This window comes from Natator depressus, chromosome 4 (genome assembly GCF_965152275.1).
Source record: "Natator depressus isolate rNatDep1 chromosome 4, rNatDep2.hap1, whole genome shotgun sequence".
Taxonomy (NCBI): Eukaryota; Metazoa; Chordata; order Testudines; family Cheloniidae; genus Natator; species Natator depressus.
Window position 1 is genome coordinate 125398641 of NC_134237.1, and position 25016 is coordinate 125423656.

A 25016-nucleotide genomic window follows, 5' to 3' on the forward strand; every position below is an offset into this window, starting at 1 on the left:
AAACAATAAAACAAATTTATTAATTACAAAGAGATTGATTAAGTGATGAGGCATAAAAGTCAGAAATGGTTACAAAAAAAAAGATAAAACACAGCGAATGCCTAACTTAACAAGCTATGTTAAATTCAAAGCAACATTTTTCCCACCACATGCTCTCAACTGTCTTACTGGCTTGACTTCTTAGGCCAGGACCCCTTCGTCTGTTTAATGGCTTCTTCCTGTTTCTCTTCTCATGCAGTGAATCAATGGACAGAGAGAGAGAGAGAGGAGGGGTGCCTTGGGGTGTTTGTTGCTCATTTTTATAGTGTCGCTCCCCCTCTTGGAAAACATTTTCAGCTGAGATTCAAGAGACAGAGATTCTAAAGGAAAGGATCTTCCCTGCTGCTCTTCCTCACCTATTGGAACTTTTTGTTTCCCTTCCTGTTTCGTGACTCTGTTTACTGCTTATATGCAAACTAAGGAGAGCACACATTCCTTTGTTTGAGACAGACTTGTTTGCCGTCCTCCATTTGGAACATGTGTTAAGATCACCATTCAGTGGAATCCTATAACGTCATGTACAATGGTGCCACACATATTTCATCAGGACAGTATTAACCAGCAAATTATGAGTTTTCAGATGATATCTTACAATGCATACTTTATACAAAGATTATTACAATAGGGTGTGGACACAGGTATGTTCTGTCACATTGGGGTCATAGAAAAATTAGCTGGAAATGCTGTTGCTCAATGTTACAAGCTGACCCTGTAATCAAATTTGCTCGCCACTTTTAATATAACTTTTAATTCTGATGCCCGACAAACGCACAATAAATATCCTTGCAATTAGCTGTGATGTCAATATAGGTGCCAGCGACTTATGCCCTTTCAGATCCTACTAAATTTGGGAGAAGGTCCAGCACTTTGAGTAGTGCTTTTTTCATTAAATCTGAGGATTCTCTAATTTAACTTCCACTGGAAAGCTCAATATTTTAATATTTCTTCTGGACCTATTTTTTTCTGTTTTGTCTCTGAAGGGGCGTGCAGAGCCTATCTATGGGCTGTGACAGGTAAAGGGCTAACCTGGATAAAGACCTTTAGCTTAGGGACACAACAGCTTGCACTGTTTACAAAGACACTGAGCGGGGGCTGGGAACAGCTGGGAGGAAGAAGGATCTTTCCCTAGTACATATCTTCTTCCTCTCTCCACTCCTCCCACTTTTTTTTTTTTTTTTTTTTTTTTTTTTGCAACTGACCTCTTTAGATAGAGTGAAGGAAGTTCTTCCCTTTCTTCCTGCTGGTCTCACTCCCTTCTGAGTGTTTTTGTCAACAGTTTAAACAATTGTGGCCCTTCCCAGGTAAGACATTTACACTTTCTCTGCCAAAACCAGGGGTATAGTCTGTGTACTCCAACATGCTTACCCAGTGTCTTTTGATACCATTTATATTTTCTGAATGTTTTTTCGTCCATTTTTTATATTAGCTTCATGATTCATATCATCCAAGTCTTGCGAATCTACTCTCTCTCAAGTTTTGAAGAGACAGTTTAATTTCAATAATATCTTCTGAGATCATCCTTCAGGATTATCAAGATATCAGTTATTGGTACTAGAACATTTTACAGAGTTACTGTCTGCCTTTATCTAATTTTACCAAGGTGATGGAATATTAATTTTTTTCTTCAACATTTTCAGGAACAATTGAGAGGAGAATGGTCTCATGATTTCAACTTAATTTTCTTGTATTTCAAACTTAAAAAAATAGAAGTGATTTCTTTAACACTTTGCTCAGCTTTTCTAGCTGCTACTCTTACAATGCACTTGTATCACTTTTTAAAATGATTTTCATCTGACTCTTCTAGTGCTTTATACAACATTAATTAACCATCACAGTACCGGCCTCTGATAGATCAATATTATACATATTTGGTTATTTTACCAGTGGGTAAAATGAGGAAAGGAGAGATCTTGTCCAAGGTCTAACAGTACGTGAGTGGCAGAGCTGGGAATAGAAAATTTGGGTTTAGCTTCTCCAATCCAAAAATTTTAGGTTCTGTCCAGTCTGTGTGGCTGTAAGGATGGAACTACTCACCCTGCCATTTGTTCGGAAATGGTCGAGTCGTATCCAGTAGATAATTTTATTGAAATACTAATTGAGGGTAAGAATATCTGGAATATTTCTCAGCCATATATACTTTATTTTTTTAAGTTAAAAATGTATAGAGTGGCCAAATGGACAGTGATTATAGATATTCCTGTTTTTGGTATTTCCTGACCTCTTTTTGTCTGTATGGTGCTTTTATAGCCATAAATTTGCATTAGGTGATGAGTGCAGTCCTACAGTCCAGAATTAACACTGCTCATATGAAAGAGAGCCTTAAGTAAGGCCCACAGTCGTGACAAAATGATAATGCAAAATCTATCTTCTTCACAGTTGCAGGTAATGGTATCATACGCTCATGACAAATCTGGAGCTAATAATGCATTTTACTATTTGTTATAGAAACAAAGGCTTATGGTTACCAGAAAAAGGAAGTTTACATTGATCATTATTGTTTGCCTTAATTGTAGTGGTTCTTTATACTATCTCATTAGAAGGTATGGCCATGGTTTTCCATATATGTGCATATATCTATTTCGATATTACAGTTCTGCATTTCAGTAATTTTTAGTTTTGTTTCTAACTAATTTATTGATCCTGAAGTTTGCTGAAGCTTCTTGCATAGCTTCTCTTTGACTGTAGTGACATCTAATGGTAAGGGAAAGTTGCTTAACTACAATGTCTTTTTTCTGTATGTGTATTAAGCAGCTACTTGTGTGTGTTTGCCAACAGTATGCTTTTTGGGCAAGACAGGATTGTGGTCTTTTTGTCCCTTCCAGTTTCTCACAAAAGTCTGGTTTGAACACTTACTCTTCAGCAGCAGATATCAGTTGCTTATTCTGTTCACTATGCCTTGCTTTGCCTTACTTATGCCTCACCGAAAGTTTCACATGAAAATTTTTCAGTACATCATAAGCAGTGTGATAATTTTATACTGTGGCTTGTTTTGATTTTATGGGAAAGCATACTATAGTGTCTTCAAAAGAGACTACAATAATGAAATGGGCCTTTCTGGAAAATTTAAGAACAAAATATTTAATGTTAAATTGTGTTAGCCGTCTTGAGATCACCACATTTTTGAGAAATACGCTAGTAAAATTCTGTTAGCTTTTAGATGGCACAAGCACTCTTTGTTTTCCTCTATTTTGAGGTGCTTTACTAGATTTAAAAAAAATGTTACTTTCAGAACCCATAATAATAATTAAACACTATAGAAAATGCATTATATTCAGAATTAAGAAATCAGATTTCAGGCACCAAAATATTAATTTAGTTGTAATATTAATATCAATTTTTAATATTTCAATTTTAAATGCTACTTTTAATTTTAGATTGCTATTACATTTTTTGAATGTAATGCATCACGTATAATTTCAGTGAACTATAGAAGGATACCTCTTAACTATCTCCCATTATGAGAAAGCATTGCTCATTTCAGACCCAAAGTTCTTTTGTTCCATACAAACTCCATGTTGTTCTACGGTTTTACTGTCCATTATTCACATCAGAAATGCAGAATCTTGAAATTACAGTTGTAGAGTTCTTTTGAACAATAAAGGCATTTATCCCAGGCTTTTGAAATGTCCTCTGATCATTTCTTATCCTATTTTTGCCTTTCTCACACCTATAAAATCCCATGTTACATGTTTTGGCTTCATCAGGTTGGCATCTCTAAGTATAAGAACATAAGGAGAACATAAGAACTGCTATACTGCCTCAGACCAATGGTCCATCTAGTCCAGTATTTTGTCTCTGACAGTGGTCAGCAGTAGCACTAGAGCTTCAGGGGAACTGTACAGAACAGGGCAGTTGGAATGATCCACCCCTGTCGTCCCCTTCTGGCAGTCAGAGGTTTAGGGTCACGCCAAGGATGTGGTTGCATCCCTGACCATCTTGGGTAATAACCATTGATGGATCTACCCTCTATGAACCTATCTACTTCCTTTTTTGAACCCAGTTATACTTTTGGCCATCACAACATCCCACGGCAATGATTTCCACAGGTTAATTGTGCATTGTGTGAAAAAGTGCTTCCTCTTGTTTGTATTAAAGCGGTAACTTATTAATTTCATTTTGTATTGTGTGGGAAAGGGTAAATAAGACTTCTCTATTCCCCTTTTCCTCATTATTCATGATTTTATAGACCTCTACCATATCCCTCCTTAGTCGTCTCTTTGCTAAGCTCAACAGCCCTAATCTTTAGTCTCCCCTGATAGGGAGCACACTCTCCATGATAGGGAGCACACAAACCATGAAAAAATTACCAGCAGGAGAGTGGGGTGGGGGGAGAGAAAACCTTTTGTAGTGATAATCACCCATTTTTTCATGGTTTGTGTGTATAAAACATCGTCTGTATTTTCCAGAGTATGCATCCGATGAAGTGAGCTGTAGCTCACGAAAGCTTATGCTCAAATAAATTGGTTAGTCTCTAAGGTGCCACAAGTACTCCTTTTCTCCTTAATATTGTTTTCCAACATTGCATATTTGAAATCTCCAGAAATCTTTACCAAATTTAAATTAGACTAAATTTTTTTGGTGCAGCACTCCTGCTCAAACCCTAAATGTCTTTCTGTATCAAATTCTTGTAAATGTGCTTCCTGAAGTGTCTTCACTGGAGCTGGAGGTGTAATTTTGAGCTCGAGTAGACATACCCAAGCTCTGATCAAGTGAGTGCTTTCATAGCTACACTGATATATTTTGTGCAAGAGCAGCTGGATGGGCTAGCCACCCTGGGTACAATCCCATCCAAGACCCTAGGTATGTACTTGGAGTGGCTAGCCCATCTTGCAGCTCATGCTGCCAAGGCTACACTTCTATTTTTAGCGCACCAGCTCAGTCAGAGCTACTGTAGGTATATCTAACCAAGCTAGTAACTACACCTCAAGCTCCAGTGTAGACATGAGTCATTTCGAATCTACTCTTTGTCTTGTAATACTGAACTACAGAAATGTATTACTATTAAATACTATTTAGTGTTTTGTGGTCTGATTCTCAATTCATTATGGCTCAAGTCAATGTGGCTTGCATTTTTTGTTAATTTCTCCAATTCAGTTATTTATGTTGTGGTTTAGTAATTGCAGTAACTGAGGCACTCTTAATTATAAAACTTTGTTTTGCCTGAAAATGCTTCCCATGTCATGTTCTTTGTGTGTTAGTCTCATTATGTTTTACATTCTCAGGCAGTGGTGTAGAATTATAACTATGTTGTTAACGTGAGCATTTAATTTTAATCAACACGTTTTTAAAAAAAACGTGTGACAACTTGTTACCTATTAAAACATATTGTCTCATTTGTTTTTATTATATTTGGAAGAAAAACTACTAGTATTAACATGATGATTTAGACTTTTTTTTTTTTTTAAGTACTGGAGCTGCTGCAAGAGAGAAAACAGCTGGGTAACACTTTCAACCAGCATCAACTGTAGATCACGGGTTACAGATGGTCTGTTTTCACTATTGTCATTCAGGTTCCTACGCAGGGTGACTACAGAAGAAAACACTTTTTGTGGATAGCTAAACGAAAGAAAGAATACAATGTGGACTAGGTACATATGTGTTCACGAGGTGGGAAGTTAAATAAATTATAGAAATTATCAGAATGACTAAACATCTAGCCATGGCTGGCATTTGCAGGAAATTATTTTTGTTTCTGTCATGGCCAGTGGATTTATTTTTGTTTGAAGAAGAACCATCATTCAAAATAAAAATTAAAGAAAATATTTAAATATTTTAAACATGAGGCCTGTGATCCTACATAGAATGATTCATAAAAAGGTATAACTTTACAACAAGTTTTTAAGCATGGTAAAGCCTAGATCCTTAGGATTTTAAAATGTATGATTTATTTGTATTTTGGTAGTGCCCAGAGGTGCCAAGCAGGATCAGTACCCCATTGTGTTATGACTGTACACACAAAAGACACCATCTCTGCTCCAAAGATTGTAGAGTCTAAACAGACAAGAAAGACAAAGGCCAAGGGACAGGGATGCAATATACAAGCAAAGTGATCAGTGAGAGAGATGCACATGTTCACAGATAAACACATTCGAAGATTTTTAGGCTAGAAGGGACCATTATGATATCTAATCTGACCTCCTGCATAACACAGGTCATAGAATTTCACCCGGTGATTTTGTATTAAAGCGGTGGCACCTTAAAGACTAACAGATTTATTTGGGCATACTGTTTTGTGGATAAAAAACCCACTTCTTCAGATTGGTGCCACCAGACTCCTTGTTGTTTTTGTGGATACAGACTAACATGGTTACCCGCTGATACTTGTGTGGCACAGAAACTTGTGGCTGAACCAAAGCATATATATTTTAGAAAGACATCCAGGTTTGATTTAAAGACTCCAAGTTATGGAGAATTTACCACGTACCTTGGTAGTTGTTCCAATGCTTAATTACCCTTACTGTTAAAAAACTGGATCTTCTTTATTGTATTTCTTTTTTAAAAATATGTTAGTTAGTTATTTGCCTAGCTAGGTCTTTCCTCACTCACTGCTCCTAGGGAAGTCCTGTCTGTTCCTGTGGACTGGATCTGCCCTGAGGAGATTCTTCTTTGCTTCTCACAGCCCATTTGGGGAGGATGTGGGGAAGGAGGCTGGTACCCCAGAGGGTGTATGTGGAGCAGGTAATACAGGTCAATCATAATTTCAGCCACAATATTCCACAGCTTTGGCTACATGTTGGCATACCTGGCTTCTGTTAGCTCTGGCAAAGCTGGGATCAGGTTTCCAAGCCCCCTGCTATGAAACCTGAGACATAGAGGTCATGTAAGTCTGATTGTTTTGTGTTGCCTAACACTTTGGTACTGGCTCATTTATGTTTCCATGTTTCTCGTTTACAGTTTTGCCTTCCTTAAGCTTTAAGGTGTGTTGAAGTGGTTTTAATAATAAAAGTGTGTTCTTCCTCAAAGTTTCGTATCTTATTTGCTCTACATGTGAAATCCAGGTCCCACATCTTGTGCACACAGTATATATGGATATGCTATTGCAGTGGATTAGGGTAATAGTTTGTGGCCTATTGCTCTAACTCAGGATGTGGAGCATATGGCACAGTTCAGGGCAGGATGCAAAGGTGGCTGCTGCACTCCCCCAGTAGTGAGTCTGCTGTGTCAGCTTGGTACCCTGGCGTAAATTATAGCAGCCTGAGAGCTGTGCCAAATTATGCCAGCTGCTGACAGCCCCAGTGAGCCAAAGCAGCAGTTTAGGATTCAGAGATTATAGGGAACCCCCCAGACAAGTCTCTTCTGTCAGCAGGAAGGAGTGGATTGGCATAAGAGCCTTTATGCCAACTTTACACCACCAGAGGATCCTTCTACATAGGAGAGAGCCTCTTCTAGTCAGTTACATTGGCTTTATGATTGCTTATGCTGACATTGGGAACAAAATGTATCTGTAGTTTATTGACATCAAAGATCTACAAATTTAAAAAAAAGTTTAGCATTTAGTATTTTTGCTGGATGGCCCAAATAAATAGGATAATGGATACTTCATCACATTCGTAATTTAAGCTGCTTTTCTTGCAGTTGCTTCTTTCAAAGCCTGTAGACCTACTGCAGCTTGCTGTCTCAGTTGGATTTGGTGTAATGCCTGGACGTGCAGTCTGTTGATACAGTCACACCTAGTATTTAAGAATGCTGAATCCTGCACATAAGAGAAATAATTAATATTATTTTATTCCATTTGGGATATAAAATGAAAATTTAAAAAACTCTTTCCAAAACATTGGATAACATTGGAAATAAGACTTGACTTATTCTTATAGTTGGGCTCCAGCACTCTTCATGAACATTACATCACCCATAACATACATGGCAAGCTGCATGGACACTCTTCAAAGACACCATAATAGAAGCTCAACTTAAATGTATACCCCAAATTAAAAAAACACAATAAAAGAACTAAAAAAGAGCCACCATGGCTTAACAACCATGTAAAAGAAGCAGTGAGAGATAAAAAAGCATCTTTTAAAAAATGGAAGTCAAATCCTAATGAGGTAAATAGAAAGGAGCATAAACACTGCCAAATTAAATGTAAAAGTGTAATAAGAAAAGCCTAAAAGGAGTTTGAAGAACAGCTAGCCAAAAACTCTCAAGGTAATAACAAAATGTTTTTTAAGTACATCAGAAGCAGGAAGCCTGCTAAACAACCAGTGGGGCCCCTGGACGATCGAGATACAAGAGGAGCACTTAAAGATGATAAAGTCATAGTGGAGAAACTAAATGAATTCTTTGCTTCAGTCTTCTGGCTGAGGATGTTAGGGAGATTCCCAAACCTGAGCCATCTTTTGTAGGTGAAAAATCTGAGGAATTGTCACAGATTGATGTGACACCAGAGGAGGTTTTGGAATTAATTGATAAACTTAACAGTAACAAGTCACCAGGACCAGATGGCATTCACCCAAGAGTTCTGAAAGAACTCAAATGTGAAACTGTGGAACTATTAACTATGGTTTGTAACCTGTCCTTTAAATCAGCTACTGTACCCAATGACTGGAAGATAGCTAATGTAACGCCAATATTTAAGAAGGACTCTAGAGATGATCCCGGCAATTACAGACCGGTAAGTCTAACGTCAGTACTGGGCAAATTAGTTGAAACAATAGTAAAGAATAAAATTGTCAGACACACAAAAGAACATAAATAGTTGTGCAAAATTCAACATGGTTTCTGCAAAGGGAGATCATGTCTTACTAATTTATTAGAGTTCTTTGAGGGGGTCAACAAACATGTGGACAAGGGGGATCCAGTGGGCATAGTGTACTTAGATTTCCAGAAAGCCTTTGACAAGGTCCCTCACCAAAGGCTCTTACATAAATTAAGTTGTCATGGGATAAGAGGGAAGATCCTTTCATGGTTTGAGAACTGGTTAAAAGATAGGGAACAAAGGGTAGGAATAAATGGTAAATTTTCAGAATGGAGAGGGGTAACTAGTGGTGTTCCCCAAGGGTCAGTCATAGGACCAATCCTATTAAACCTGTTCATAAATGATCTGGAGAAAGGGATAAACAGCGAGGTGGCAAAGTTTGCAGATGATACAAAACTGCTCAAGATAGTTAAGACCAAATCAGACTGTGAAGAACTTCAAATCTAAGTGATTGGGCAACCAAATGGCAAATTAATTTTAATGTGGATAAATGTAAAGTAATGCACATTGGAAAAAATAACCCCAACTATACATACAATATGATGTGGTCTAATTTAGCTACAACTAATCAGGAGAAAGATCTTGGAGTCATCATGGATAGTTCTCTGAAGACGTCCACGCAATGTGCAGCGGCAGTCAAAAAAGCAAACGTGATGTTAGGAATCATTAAAGGGACAGAGAATAAGACAGAGAATATCTTATTGCCCTTATATAAATCCATGGTATGCCCACATCTTGAATATTGTGTACAGATGTGGTCCCCTCATCTCAAAAAGGATATACTGGCATTAGAAAAGGTTCAGAAAAGGGCAACTAAAATGATTAGGGGTTTGGAACAGGTCCCATACGAGGAGAGATTAAAGAGTCTAGGACTTTTCAGCTTGGAAAAGAGGAGACTAAGGGGGGATATGATATAGGTATATAAAATCATGAGTGGTGTGGAGAAAGTAAATAAGGTAAATTTACTTGTTCCCATAATATAAGAACTCGAAGCCACCAAATGAAATTAATGGGTAACAGGTTTAAAACAAAAAAAAGGAAGTTCTTCACTCAGCGCATAGTCAACCTGTGGAACTCCTTGCCTGAGGAGGTTGTGAAGGCTAGGACTATAACAGGGTTTAAAAGAGAACTGGATAAATTCATGAAGGTTAAGTCCATTAATGGCTATTAGCCAGGATGGGTAAGGAATGGTGTCCCTAGCCTCTGTTTGTCAGAGGGTGGAGATGGATGGCAGGAGAGAGATCACTAGATCATTACCTGTTAGGTTCATTCCCTCTGAGGCACCTGGCATTGGCCACTGTTGGTAGACAGGGTACTGGGCTGGATGGACCTTTGGTCTGACCCAGTATGGCCATTCTTATGTTCTTATGTGGGATTCCAAATTGGAATTGGAATGTGTTATGCATATGTTCAGTAGAGGACATGGAACATGAATCTGATGTCAAAGCAAGAGGAAACCACTGGAGGAATGTGAAGAAGGGGATAGAAATTGATCAAGGAGGATGATAGGCACACTTATTCCTGAAATTGTTTTATGTGAAAGCAAAGGGCTTAATATAATAATAATAATTAATAACTAATAAAGTCAGTTTGTTTCAGTCTAGATGTACTCAGAACATCTTGGATAAATGCCTGTACATGTTTTAATTCAAATAAGTGTAATTTCTTACATTTAAAGTAATTCACTTTATTTTATTACTTGTCTCCAATTTCATGAACTCTTCATATGACTAGTTGATGAAATATGCACAATAGTTTTATGCTCTTAAAAAGAAGTTGTACCTTTAGAAAGCAGTGAGCAGATAGACTTATTTCTAGAATCATTAATTCTCAAGATGACTGTAATGCTATCCAACAGTGTTCAAAGCTGTTGGTTTAGTAATATAAAGAAGCAGGAAAAGGTCTAATCATTAACTCATTGGCTGTGTTATGCTCTTGACATAATGTTCTGTAACCTTGGCACTCGATGTGCGCTTTAGTATTTGAAAGCAGGAATCAACGTGATAGCATTATCACACTCTGTATAGTCAACCTCCCATACTTTTTCTGCTTATTCAGGTGAATTTCATGCAATGTAGCATGTTGGTTACATTTTGTTAAGGTATTTTTCCTGTTGTCTTTTTTCTGTTCTGTGTGATTTGGCTTAAGATGCAGACTGTTGCTGCAATGTCACAGAAACAGAAAGATGTAGTTATATCTAAGTATTGAGAGGGACAAATTAGGTGAAGGTTTCAGAGTAGCAGCTGTGTTAGTCTGTATCCGCAAAAAGAACAGGAGTACTTGTGGCACCTTAGAGACTAACAAATTTATTTGAGCATAAGCTGTCGTGGGCTACATCTGATGAAGTGGGCTGTAGCCCACGAAAGCTTATGCTCAAATAAATTTGTTAGTCTCGAAATTAGGTGAAGTAATATCTTATATTGGACTGACTTCTCCTGGTGAAAGGTATAAGCTTTTGAGCTACACAGAGCTCTTCTTCAGGTCTGGGGAAGGAAATCAGAGTTGTCTGAACTCTCTGATTTCCTTCCCCAGTTCTGAAGAAGAGCTCTGTGTGGCTCAGAAGCTTGTACCTTACACAAGCAGATGTTAGTGCAATAAAAGATAATACCTCACCTTCCTTGTCTCTCTTACATCTTGGGACCAGCACAGCTACAACAACATTGCAAATATTTGAATATTATTGTTCTTATTTGCATATCTTTACTCAGTTACACAGAATTTTAAAAGTGGATAGTCATGATAGTTACCAGATAATTTATCTGATCATGCATAAAGTTGGCACTTAGTTGCCATTTGAGCTGATACAGAAGTTGGTATTCTGCATTGTCATTTTGCTGCATTTCCTCTTATTTAATTTGCCCTAAAATTGGTTCCTTAGTGTCTATATATTGAACTCTGATTTACCCTTTTATTGTAAGATTTAAAAGGTCAGCGCAAGAAAGGTTCATGTCCTCACTTCTTGTAAATGTTATCACATGGAATGCCTATGCTCGGCATTGCAAGTGGGCATTGAAAATAGTAATTTCATTAATTGTTTGGGAAATATGTTCCTTAGACTTACTGGACTGACCTGTAAATGCTTTAAAATAATTTATCTATCCTAGATGTGTACAGAAAGAGTGTGTGTTAGGTGGGTAAAAATACATACTAGACAACCAAATGAGAGTAAAAGAGGAATTGTCTTTCTGTGAACTCTTCCCATCCTGAGTTTTTAAGCTTTTATTTGTACACTTACAATTTATACATGTTGCAAAAGTAAGGTTATTTTGAAATATTAAGTTATCTAATATATTTTAAGAATCCTGTATGTTTTCTGACCTGTCTAAATTTATATTTAGATCACTAATTTTGGAATAAGATGAAAAATCTGAGTATGTTTACCTGCATTTTGTAGTTTCAGATATGTCTTTCTTTTTGCAGGTGAACAGACATTTTGAAAAACATACAGCAGTAATTTTATTTGTGGCTGATTCTTGAAGAGTTTGGCAGCAAACTGCGTGGTAACATTCTCTGAACTTCAGCTCTCATGTCTCTTATGGACAAACACAAAGTGAAGCGGCAACGCCTAGATCGCATATTTGAAGGTTAGATACTGCAATCTAAAACGTGACTGCGTTAACCAATTTTATGAATTAATGATCTTGCTGGGGGTTGGAACTCTGTTTCTTCCAGTAATTAAACTTCTTTTTAATTAGTCAGGGCTTTTCATGATAGACTCACAATCACTGACTGACTGGCTGAGATTATCATAACTGTGCACATCTATTCTTTTGAGATGAAAGCCATATAACCCACATCTAGTGCTTGAGCTCCAATGTTATTGTTGTGCATTAAAGGCAGTCCATTACCAGCTTGATATTTTAGTAAATTCTGTACAAACCTTGCAAAAGGATAGATCTTATAGTGTGAACCAGCAGGTTCTTTTTACTTTGAGTGCTAAGACATGCTTGTTAAGGAGGGTGGTTTCTTTGGTGTTCTTCTACAGGTTAAATTCAAATAAATTCAAGAAACTGTCTGATTATTCAGATAGCACAGGATGTGAAATATATTTTAAATAATCAGTACTAGAAAAAAGAGCCAGCCTGTCATTTGGAAGGATTTTAGTCAATTGGATCAGTCAGTCTATCTCATGCCACAAATAATTTATTCTTGTATAATGTCTGAGACTACACTGGTGTTTTGTGCTTTTTGATTCACATCAGAATAGGTTGGGAGAAAATTTGTGCAGTGGTTTTATATGAAATACGTATAAACAGAAAAATCCAAAAAGACGAGGGATGCTTGAATTTTTATATTAAAAATGTTAACCTCTCTTTGAGGCACAAGTAGTTTCCCACATCTTTATGGTTACAGAAATTCAGTTTTGCTTTTCAGAACATCAGAGTTGTATTTTGAAAACTTGAGGTACTGCATGTATCTTGGGGTTTGTCAGTGGATCATTTTTGAGAGTTGAATTTTCTATGTGCTGTTCACTATCCATGCAATTTTGTGAATTATAGTGAATAGTGGGACAGAAGAGAAAGTAAATGTGGCCCTATTAAGATTCAGTAGCTAAATGCACAGAGTTTTACATCTTTGTCAGGGACATGCTGGCATTCTATAGAACTACTTAAATATTTAACATTTTGCAAAAATGTGTAAGATGTTTTACAGAGTTCAAGAAACTGTTGTTACACAGCTGTTTAAAGATTGTTCATCTTCATTGTCAGCTTTCTTCTTTATCAGTTCCAGTGTGCTTATTTGTTTTCTCTATTATATTTATTTCTAAATATCTGATATTTTCATATTATTTTTTAAACTCTTATTTATTTTTCACTGTCAAATCCACTTAAGTGTAGGATAATGTCTCTAGTTATTGCTGTTGTAGCTATGTGACATTTCAAAAGTTGTTTTTGTAACATGCTAATTTTAATGTACTTTTGCATTGGTGTCAGACAGTACTTAGAGAAGAAATGTTCTCTAAAATGATAGAATAGTAGTGTTCTAGTTGTAGATTTGTATGTGACAAAAATAGTTTACCAGTCTTCAGTTTTGGGGGAGGGACAACAGTGGATTTAATTTTGTGGGCCTGATTTTCAAAATTAGATGCTCACAATTTGTAAAATGGCATGCTGTGTTCTCTTGAATAACTTTTCAAAACAGTGATGGTATTAATAGGTACTTGGTCATTCCAGTTTATATGCTGTTTTATAAATTACTGTTATATCTCTAAATGACAGAACTGGAATACTGTCGGTTTAAAAAGCCAAAGAATTAAAGTTAAACTCTGGCCTTTTACCCACTGCATTGTAATTATGAATGCCATTTAGACGTACATGTATAATTGTGTGCAGTCTGAGTAGCCTCTGTTGGAAACCTTTAGGTGTTGACTCATATTACAGAATTGTGAGGTAACATTTAGCAGTTTCTTCCTAGAAGAGAAATGGATATTTAAGGATGTGAAAGATTAATTAGTTACCAATTATATTGTCCTTTGTCCCCCTCTCCCATGAAACTGGCTTCTGCACAGAATAGTTGAAAATAGTATACATTTGGCAAAACAGTTGGAAGAGTGTCACAGTGCAAAAATAAAATATGTTCATTTTTGTGTAATTTGGAAAATTTGAAGTATGTTTCTTGGCTTCTTGTAGGCTAGTTAGCTCTAATTAGGCTATTATTGTACTGTATATTGTAACAACTGTAAACAGTGCAGTATATTTGCTTACATTCTAAAACCGTCTGTAGTTTACTGTCCATTGCTGGAATGTCACAATGATATGCCAATTTTGGCAAGATATTTGTAGCTTCCTGGGAACTCAACAGATCATGGTGGGAGGCAGCTGGAAGTGACTGGGTCTAGGAGAAGGGAGCTGTAGTCTTTGGGTCTCCTGTCTGGAGCCTGGTTCATAGATTGATAGATTACAAGGCCAGAAGGGACTATTGTGATCATCTAGTCTGACCTCTGTATAACACAGGCCATCGAACTTCCGCAGAAGAATTTCAAGAGCAGATCTTTTAGAAAAACATCCAATCTTGATTATAAATGATCAGTGATGGAGAATCCACCATGACCGTTGATAAGTTGTTTCAGCGGTTAAGTACTCTCACTGTTAGAAATTTGCCTTACTGCCAGTCCGAATTTGTCTAATTTCATCTTCCAGCCTCTGGATTATGTTATACCGTTCTCTGCTAGATTGAAGAGCCCTTTATTAAATATTTGTTCCCCATGTAGTTGCCTATATACTGTAATCAAGTCTCCCCTTAACGTACTCTTTGTTATGATAAATAGATTGAGCTCCTTGTGTCTGTCGACATAAGGCATGTTTCCCACTCCTTGTAATAATTCCTGTGGCTCTTCTTTGAACGCGCTGCAATTTATCAATACTCTTCTTGAATGATGGGCACCTGAAGTTAAAAACATTCCATATCCAGGCTTTTTTCTTGTGCATCTATAGGAACAGTGTGTGGCATCTTCCTTATGAGTAATAAGCATCAGACTTGCCAAATACCAAATGTTCTCTAAAAACTAACCACTGATGGAGACTATTTGAGCTGCTTATATTATGAACCACCCACTGGAGATGTGAAGCTAGGACCTAGGCCACTATCTTTGTCCAGATTGATAAGAGAGAGAGAGAGAGATGCCTCTGATTATCAAAAATCAGATTCATTCATATAGTTTAATTTGGTTGACTAAAATTAGGCACCTAAGTACATAACTAGATACATGAATAAAAGCGGGATGATTTTTCAAAGGTGCTGAGTGTTCAGACCTCTTACTCACTTCTGCAGAAGCTGCAGATGGGTTATCACTTTTGAAAAACAGACGACTTATTTAGGTTACCCAGTATGCACCTAGCTGCCCAATTTGAGGCATCCAAATTTGCAAATGTTTGCTTATGGGAATTACTTTATTTACTGTGTGTAGCTGAGAAAGCACCCAACCTTAAATGAGTATAAGTTAATATGTATTAATGATGGAATAATGGTAAATTTGCAGATATTTTTCTTAGGAAATTCCTTTCATATATGCTCCACCTCAAATCAAAGCAGAATTGCTAAAATTTGTACAGTAAGATACCAAAATAAATACATTTAAAAGTTTTGAAAAAGGAAATCTACTATACAATTTACTTCATTTACTTTTCCACCTTTTCTTAAATCAGTTTTGATCACTTGAACAGTTTTATATTCTGTGGAATAAGAATAGGTTTTACAGAATCAAGGTAGTTATTTAATGTGTGTACTGACTAGGTTTTCTAGTTTGTAAATTCACACAGATTATTATAAAAGAAATGAAAAAACAAAATGTGTAGACAATTTGCAAGTTAGATTAAAACTTCATACTGGAAAGTGGTCACGGTGTTACACATTGACAGATATTATTCTTGTGAATTTGCGTTGCATATTTAGTAAATGTCATTTTCCTGAAAGCGTTACGGTGGAATGTTTAGTTGTGATGCTTTTTGACTGAGTAACTGGGGAAGCTTTACTGAAAGATCAGGGCAGCAGAGGGAGCTAGAAGATCCCTAATATTTTATTGTTTTTTCCAAGTGAAAGTTGCTCCTCCATGTGAAGTACCAATTAACCTACACAAAAATGCCATCTTGTAAACTTAAATGTCCTTAGTTAATAAATAAGTAAAAATTCTGAACTGGAAAAATGTCCCTTTCCCCCAGCAATCCAATACAAATTAAATTGGAAATCAGACAGTAAAAGCTGCAGAAATCTTTCCCTGTAGAATAGCCATCAAATCCTTCGACTGTAACTAATGAAGATATTTGAGGCAACCTGAATTTTCTGTAGATAAGCCAATCTGAATTTTCAATGAATAACCCAGTTTCAGGTTCAAGCCTACTTGTGATCAAGTTACTCTAAAAGTAAACTGTGTAAACTAATAGTTTTTTCCACTCTGATGTCACAGTGCTTTCAGAGCACTTTGGAGCAACTCCAAACTGTTTTCCTAGATTCATTTCCCCGTAAGAATCTGTAAATATGTTGTCATTAAACTTAGACAAAATAAGCATCATAAAATGCCCAGTTGAATTCAGATTGCCGCAAAGAGATTCAGAGCAATAAACTCAGGAAAAGCATATTTTGGAATTCTTAATACGAGTATGATATTACTACGAGTAGGCTGAGAACAGAATGGTAAAATAGTTTTAGTTTGTTCATTAGTGAGCATTTACCTTCCCTCATGCTCTTCTTTCTCCCCAGTCCAAACATTATATATATATATATATAATGGTACTGTTTAAGTGCATGAGCATGTGATTTTCGATTGTGTTCTTAATATGCAGTATCTAGTCACATTTCACAGAGAAAGATGGTTTCATCACCCTTTTGGATGAAGATTGCCTCTTTAAATCGGTTTTGTAATTTGAATCTTCATTAAGTGCCACCTCAAGAGAGATTTAGAATTTGCAAATAGTTAAGCTATTACGAAGTTGCTAACTTATTACAAGTTGCATTGCGACTAGTATGAAAAGAAAATTGGCTTAAATGGCCATTTTGCCCAAAATGGTGCGGAACAGCATCCCTTAATGGAAAGAAAAGTATTGTTTTAACAAGAAAACATAGAAAAACATTAACGGAAAAAGCCTAAATGAACATTGCATATTCTGAGAAGATTTCTCTTTTACTGAAACATTCAAATTGTTGGTTTAGGTTACAGAAGTTTTAAAGAAAAAATGAAGAGCGAAGATTGTGTATGTATATCTATCAGCTTATATATTATGACAGGTTTCAGAGTAACAGCCGTGTTAGTCTGTATTCGTAAAAAGAAAAAAGAAAAGGAGTACTTGTGGCACCTTAGAGACTAACCAGTTTATTTGAGCATGAGCTTTCGTGAGCTACAGCTCACTTCATCGGATGCATAGCATATCGTGGAAACTGCAGAAGACATGTGTGTGTGGGGGGGGAAGGGTGAGAAAACCTGCATTTGTGCTGGAAATGGCCCTACTTGATGATCACTTTAGATAAGCTGTTACCAGCAGGAGAGTGGGGTGGGAGGAAGTTTTGTTTCATGGTCTCTGTGTGTATATAATGTCTTCTGCAGTTTCCACGATATGCTATGCATCCGATGAAGTGAGCTGTAGATCACGAAAGCTCATGCTCAAATAAACTGGTTAGTCTCTAAGGTGCCACAAGTACTCCTTTTCTTTTTTCTTTTTATTTATATATTATGTACTGTACAATATATTAATTAGTATATATTTATATTTTGAAGAAAATATCCTAAGTTGTAGTAGTTAAAGGGAAACTTTTTTTCAGCCATGATATAATCAGAGGACTAGATTTTATAGTGATGATATAATGAAATATAGTTTTTAAGTGTTTTAAAACTCCTTCATAAAACCAGCAGCTCTCTGTTCATTTTATTTCTCTTTATAAGAGTAGCTTATTAAGCTCCTCCTGCAGACAGGACAGTAGAAAAGTCTGTACTCAATAGCCTTTTTGGTTCTCAAGAAAAAAAAGATGGGAGAGGACTATTTGAGACTTAAAATTCTTAAAATAAATTGTTCAGAACACTGAAGCTGAAAATGGAAACATCTTGGTAACTGTCTCCAGAGGGTGACTTCCTATCCTCTATATATCTCAAGGAGTTATTCCCCTCTTCTCATGGCTGATAGACCTGGTTCTGCCCACAAAGTTTTAGCAGATTGAACACCCATTGTAGGCTACTTTATCAGAAGAAATGAAATTTTTGGTAAATTCATATAAAGTGCCCTATTTTGTGATTTGCTACTGCTTCAAATAAGCTTGGTTCTCAAAAGTACCTGATATAGATGAGTTACAACAGCAGCAAAGATGGCTTTAGCACTGGAGACTTTTAAACTGGTGACTCGGTGAATACTTGGAGACATGCTAACTAACTGCATTAGGAAATCAAAAAAGTGCAGATGTGGATAGAAGAGGGAAGAATGGGAAAGACTGATTTCCTCTAATCCTATCAGATTTTTTGAGGCAGACATTTTAAATATTTGATGACAGAATACAAAGAAATATAAATTAACACTGCACTTATCATGAATTTAAAAGAATAAGCGTAAGCATGATTGATCAAAGTGCCACACTATCAAGATCTTTAGTTTTAGCCACTTATATGCATTTAAATAAAGGAATTTTATTAAAATGCCAATAAGATATTTTCCCCTGAAATTGTATTACTGTTTCTCATTCTCCATTGACTCACTCTTCTCTTTTTTTTTTTTGTGAAGATTGAATCAATCACACCCATGTGTTTTCTGGGTATCAAATACCACTTAGGCAGGTGTTATTTAGTTTGCACAACATGTGCCAGCTGTACTTTTTATTTTTTTTCCAGTTTATCTAACCTGCAGATGGTCATGTTTGCCTCTTTCTGTTTAGTGCTCTGCGAACTCCCATGGTTGTTCCCTAAGTGTTGTTCGGCACTTGCATGTGAGCACAATCAATTTATCAAACTCAAATAATTTAGTAACAGTTATTTCTGCTTGCAATAAACAAAAGCAGCTGCACTCTAGCTATCCTTGTCTGCATGAATGCATAGATCCTAAAAGGCTTTTCTGACAATCACCACAAAAGTTCAGAATATCAAACTGGAATTTAGGGCATGTAAGTCAGACTGGTGAGGCTGTGATGTTTAGAAACAGGATAATAATGCAAAGAACGAATTAGTTACCATAGTAACTGCTTTGTTTTAATAATTTGGTGGGGCAGTGAATAGAGGGAGCTCAAATAGAAGTAGTAGGAATTTTAATTACATGTTGTGCAGTGTGAGTGGCTTTGTTCATTAATATTGAAATTCATTTGATTTTATAGTGGATTGAAGAATAGGTCTGAATTTTACTTTGAAAATGCACTAATCATGATTTATTACTTTTTCCCCCTTGGAAAAATATGATCAAATTTTGCACTTAATTATCGCAATTTAGATTATTGATTTCTTAAAAATACAACATGCCTAGCACACTCTGTTATAAGATTGTCTTAAACTGTACATGCTGTGATTTGTTGCTTGGCAGTTCTTGGCAGCCTAGCAACCCATGTAGTGCCTACACTTAAATGGCATATTTTCATAGATTACTGTTTCTGGACTATAGCAGTGATGGTCCCTTTTCCTCTCCACTTTTTTTCTTTTGCACCTATGAGTTTCAAAGACAACCGCAGAAGCTCACATAAAGATGTTGCCTGCATAACTGCATTGAATAGCAAACCACCTCGTATATCACTACCTACCACCTTGCCATTGTGCTTCTGTGACTGGGAATCCTAGCATGACAGTTCAGAGGATTCAGGAGTTATCTCAAGTTTTCAGTGGAAATCCCCTCCCACCCCCAGTCAATAAAAATAAAAGAGAGAGTTTGTCTCTGTGTGTGTGTGTGTGTGTGTATGTGTATATATATATATATATATATATATATATATAAAATTTCCCTTACATCTACTAACCCAGAAAAAAATGTGAAAGGTGTTAGAAGCATCTATATTATGGGAATGTCTTTATGATTTTGAAATGTTGTTATTAATTTGCGTTAAACAATTTTCCAGATATTTCCTGGATATAGCACAAACCTGGCTGCTATAAGTTCAGTCAGTTTAAGATAGGCTTGGATTTTATTTATTTATTCGTTTTATTCTGTTGGCCTGGCACATCTCCACAGCTCTAGGCACTTCCCAATATTAAAAAAAATTAATAAAAATCTAAAATATATTGCTAAAATATTTTGATACAAACTTCCACTTATACATATACCAATTTGTAGACTCACACTAGAAAAAACAGAAGCTTTCTACACAAGGCTACCGTCTATGATGCCTACAGAACATGCTACCTGAGAATGGTGGGCAACCTGAGGCCATTGCACATGACACAATATATGCTTGTTTTACCATTACCTTGCCTTCTCAGCTGCACCTCCAGTCCCATTTGTCTCTTTAATTCACCTGTTGCACCTTTCTTTAATAAATCAGGATTGTGAATTCTCTGGAGCAGAGGCTGTCTTCTTATTACCAGTTTGTTCAATGCCAGTGCTAGTGCATCCCATAATAGAGTCCTGATCCTTGATTGAGTACTGGTGTAAGAGAAATAATAGTAATACACAGCAATATTTCAAGACACTCCCCTGCCACATCATGTTTCAGTCTCAGCCCCTCCTTCTATAGACCTCCATCCTCCCCAAAATGCCTGTAAGAAAAAACTAGTTTTGCTGCATGTCCAGAAGGTTAAAAAAAATCCAAGAGTTTTGAAGTATATTTCATAGGTGAGGACCTCTCATGGAGGATTTCCTGCCAGCATCTCCCTATCATTTGTGTTAATGGAGCACCAATTTGTGTGCTCCCTGACTGATACGCTAATCAACAAGCAGGCAGTAGTATTCTTCAGTAGTTGAGTTCCTGAATGAGACATTTATGCACCCCTTGCTGTGCTCATTACAGCAAGGTGACAAAGGAATGGAAATGATAGTAACATCCCTCAGAAAGAAAAGGACACACTATTCTAGCCAAATGTAGGAGGGAAAAGTGGCTGTTTTGGTTATATCTACTATTTGATATTTTATTCTGAGACGTGTTTTGGTGTTGCATTAATAGAAACTGACATTCCTGCCCACTAGTTCATCCCCTGCCATTCTGGGATTATTCCCTGGCCTAGAGAATGTTTCTGATTGTTTTATGCATTTTTCTTTGGTGGTGGACAAATGGGGCATCCACCACTTCTTCTTGGACACCTGTGTCCAGCTGACCATTATTGTTGATTTTTTTTTCTGAATGTCCCGCCTAAATTTTGTTTTGTTCAGTTTCATTTCATTATTCTCTTCTGAACCAAAAAATTATCTTATAATTATCTTATTCCCACACCGCTTAGTGTGTTTCCTAAAAAGCCGTTATTTTAGTATCACGTGTCTCTTTTTTTGCATTAATTTTACTAAAAATTTGGTTTTTTATATGAGTAGTTCTCAACCTTTCCAGACTCCTGTACCCCTTTCAGGAGTCTGATTTGTCTTGGGTATCCCGAAGTTTCACCTCATTTAAAAATTACTTGCTTACAAAATCAGACATAAAAATACAAGTATCTCAGCATACTATTACTGAAAAATTGCTGACTTTCTCATTTTTGCCATATAACTATAAAATAAATCAATTGGAATATAAATATTGTACTTACATTTCAGTGTATAGTATATAGAGCAGTATAAACAAGACATTGTCTGTATGAAATTTTAGTTTGTACTGACCTCGCTAGTGCTTTTTATGTAGCCTGTTGTAAAATGAGGTAAATATCTCGATGAGTTGAGTACCCCTGGAAAACCTCTGAGTACCCCCAGGGGTACACCTACCCCTGGTTGAGAACCACTGTTTTATACTGACTGACATTTGTGAAGTCCTTTTCAGCTAAAGATCACAAAGTTGTTTACAAACTATGTTCCTGTAAACTGGGAATAGAGAAAACACTAATGCTGTGAAAGCAACACTGATATGGGCCTATGCACCCGTCCACATGATGAAGCCCTTTTTTTCGACTTAAAGTGCTCTTAAAATCGATTTCCTTACTCCACCCCCGACAAGGGGATTAGCGCTGAAATTGACCTTGCTGGGTCGAATTTGGGGTACTGTGGACGCAGTTAGACGGTATTGACCTCCGGGAGCTATCCCTGAGTGCTCCATTGTGACCACTCTGGACAGCACTCTCAACTCAGATGCACTGGCCAGGTAGACAGGAAAAGGCCCACGAACTTTTGAATTTAAATTTCCTGTTTGGCCAGCGTGGCAAGCTGCAGGTGACCATGCAGAGCTCATCAGCAGAGGTGACCAAGCAGAGCTCATCAGCAGAGGTGACCATGATGGAGTCCCAGAATCGCAAAAGAGCTCCAGCATGGACCGAACGGGAGGTAAGGAATCTGATCGCTGTATGGGGAGAGGAATCCGTGCTATCAGAACTACGTTCCAGTTTTTGAAATGCCAAAACATTTGTCAAAATCTCCCAGGGCATGAAGGACAGAGGCCATAACAGGGACCCGAAGCAGTGCCGCGTGAAACTTAAGGAGCTGAGGCAAGCTTACCAGAAAACCAGAGAGGCAAACAGCTGCTCCGGGTCAGAGCCCAAAACATGCCGCTTCTATGATGAGCTGCATGCCATTTTAGGGGGTTCAGCCACCACTACCCCAGCTGTGTTGTTTGACTCCTTCAATGGAGATGGAGGCAACACAGACGCAGGTTTTGGGGAGGAGGAAGATGATAGCTCACAGCAAGCAAGCGGAGAAACCAGTTTTCCCGACAGCCAGGAACTGTTTCTCACCCTGGACCTGGAGCCAGTACCCTCCGAACCCACCCAAGGCTGCCTCTTGGACCCGCCAGGCAGAGAAGGGACCTCTGGTGAGTGTACCTTTTAAAATACTATACATAGTTTAAAAGCAAGCATGTTTAATGACTAATTTGCCCTGGCATTCGTGGCTCTCCTGGATATACTCCCAAAGCCTTTGCAAAAGATTTCTGGGGAGGGCAGCCTTATTCCATCCACCATGGTAGGACACTTTACCACTCCAGGCCAGTAGCAAGTACTCGGGAATCATTGTAGAACAAAGCATTGCAGTGTATGTTTGCTGGCATTCAAAGAACATCCGTTCTTTCTCTCTGTGTTATCCTCAGGAGAGTGATATCATTCATGGTCACCTGGTTGAAATAGGGTGCTTTTCTTAAGGGGACATTCAGAGGTGCCCGTTGCTGCTGGGCTGTTTGCCTGTGGCTGAACAGAAATGTTCCCCGCTGTTAGCCACGGGGAGGGTGGAGGGGCTCGCCACGCGTTTTGGGGAGGCAAAATGCGACCTTGGAACGAAAGCACATGTACTGTGTATGTAATGTTAACAGCAAGGTTTACCGTGAAAGAGTGTACCCATTGTTCTATAAAATGTGTCTTTTTAAATACCAATGTCCCTTTTTTATTCTCCACCAACTGCATGTGTTTCAAGGATCACAGGATCTTCTCCTTCTCAGAGGCTAGCGAAGATTAGAAGGTGAAAAAAACACTCACGATGAAATGTTCTCTGAGCTCATGCTGTCCTCCCACACTGACAGAGCACAGACGAATGCGTGGAGGCAGACAATGTCAGAGTGCAGGAAAGCACAAAATGACCGGGAGGAGTGGTGGCGGGCTGAAGAGAGGGCTGAAGCTGAAAGGTGGCGGCAGCATGATGAGAGGAGGCAGGATTCAATGCTGAGGCTGCTGGAGGATCAAACTAATATGCTTCAGCGTATGGTTGAGCTGCAGAAAAGGCAGCAGGAGCACAGACCGCCGCTGCAGCCCCTGTGTAACCAACCACCCTCCTCCCCAAGTTCCATAGCCTCCTCACGCAGACGCCCAAGAATGCGGTGGGGGGGCCTCCGGCCACCCGGCCACTCCACCCAGAGGATTGCCCAAGCAACAGAAGGCTGGCATTAAATAAGTTTTAAAGTTTTAAACTTTTAAAGTGCTGTGTGGCCTTGTCCTTCCCTCCTCCACCACACCTCCCAGTGCTGCTCTCCTCCACCATCCTTCCTGGGCTACCTTGGCAGTCATCCCCCTATTTGTGTGATGAATTAATAAAGAATGCATGAATGTGAAACAACAATGACTTTATTGCCTCTGCAAGCGGTGATCGAAGGGGGGATGGGAGGGTGGTAGGCTTACAGGGAAGTAGAGTGAACCAAGGGGCGGGGGGTTTCATCAAGAAGAAACAAACAGAACTTTCACACCGTAGCCCGGCCAGTCATGAAACTGGTTTTCAAAGCTTCTCTGATGCGCACCGCGCCCTCCAGTGCTCTTCTAACCGCCCTGGTGTCTGGCTGTGTGTAACCAGCAGCCAGGCGATTTGCCTCAACCTCCCACCCTGCCATAAACATCTCCCCCTTACTCTGACAGATACTGTGGAGCGCACAGCAAGCAGTAATAACCGTGGGAATTTTGGTTTCGCTGAGGTCTAACCGAGTCAGTAAACTGCACCAGCACGCTTTTAAACATCCAAATGCACATTCTACCACCATTCTGCACTTGCTCAGCCTGTAGTTGAACAGCTCCTGACTACTGTCCAGGGCGCCTGTGTATGGCTTCATGACCCATGGCATTAAGGGGTAGGCTGGGTCCCCAAGGATAACTATAGGCATTTCAACATCCCCAATGGTTATTTTCTGGTCTGGGAATAAAGTCCCTTCCTGCAGCTTTTGAAACAGGCCAGAGTTCCTGAAGATGCAAGCGTCATGAACCTTTCCCGGCCATCCCACGCTGATGTTGGTGAAACGTCCCTTGTGATCCACCAGTGCTTGCAGCACTATTGAAAAGTACCCCTTG

General features: G+C 38.1%; 1 protein-coding gene across 3 annotated transcripts in view; it reads left to right on the plus strand.

Annotated features, from left to right (window-relative positions):
* Positions 1-25016, plus strand: part of CTBP1 (C-terminal binding protein 1) — a 358365-nt gene that overhangs the window by 65819 nt on the left and 267530 nt on the right. For all 3 annotated transcript variants that reach the window (XM_074951849.1, XM_074951852.1, XM_074951848.1), the window contains one exon: positions 12155-12318. In XM_074951849.1, the coding sequence (XP_074807950.1) occupies positions 12261-12318 (58 nt within the window). In that variant the 5' untranslated portion in view covers positions 12155-12260. The remainder of the gene's footprint in view (positions 1-12154; positions 12319-25016) is intronic.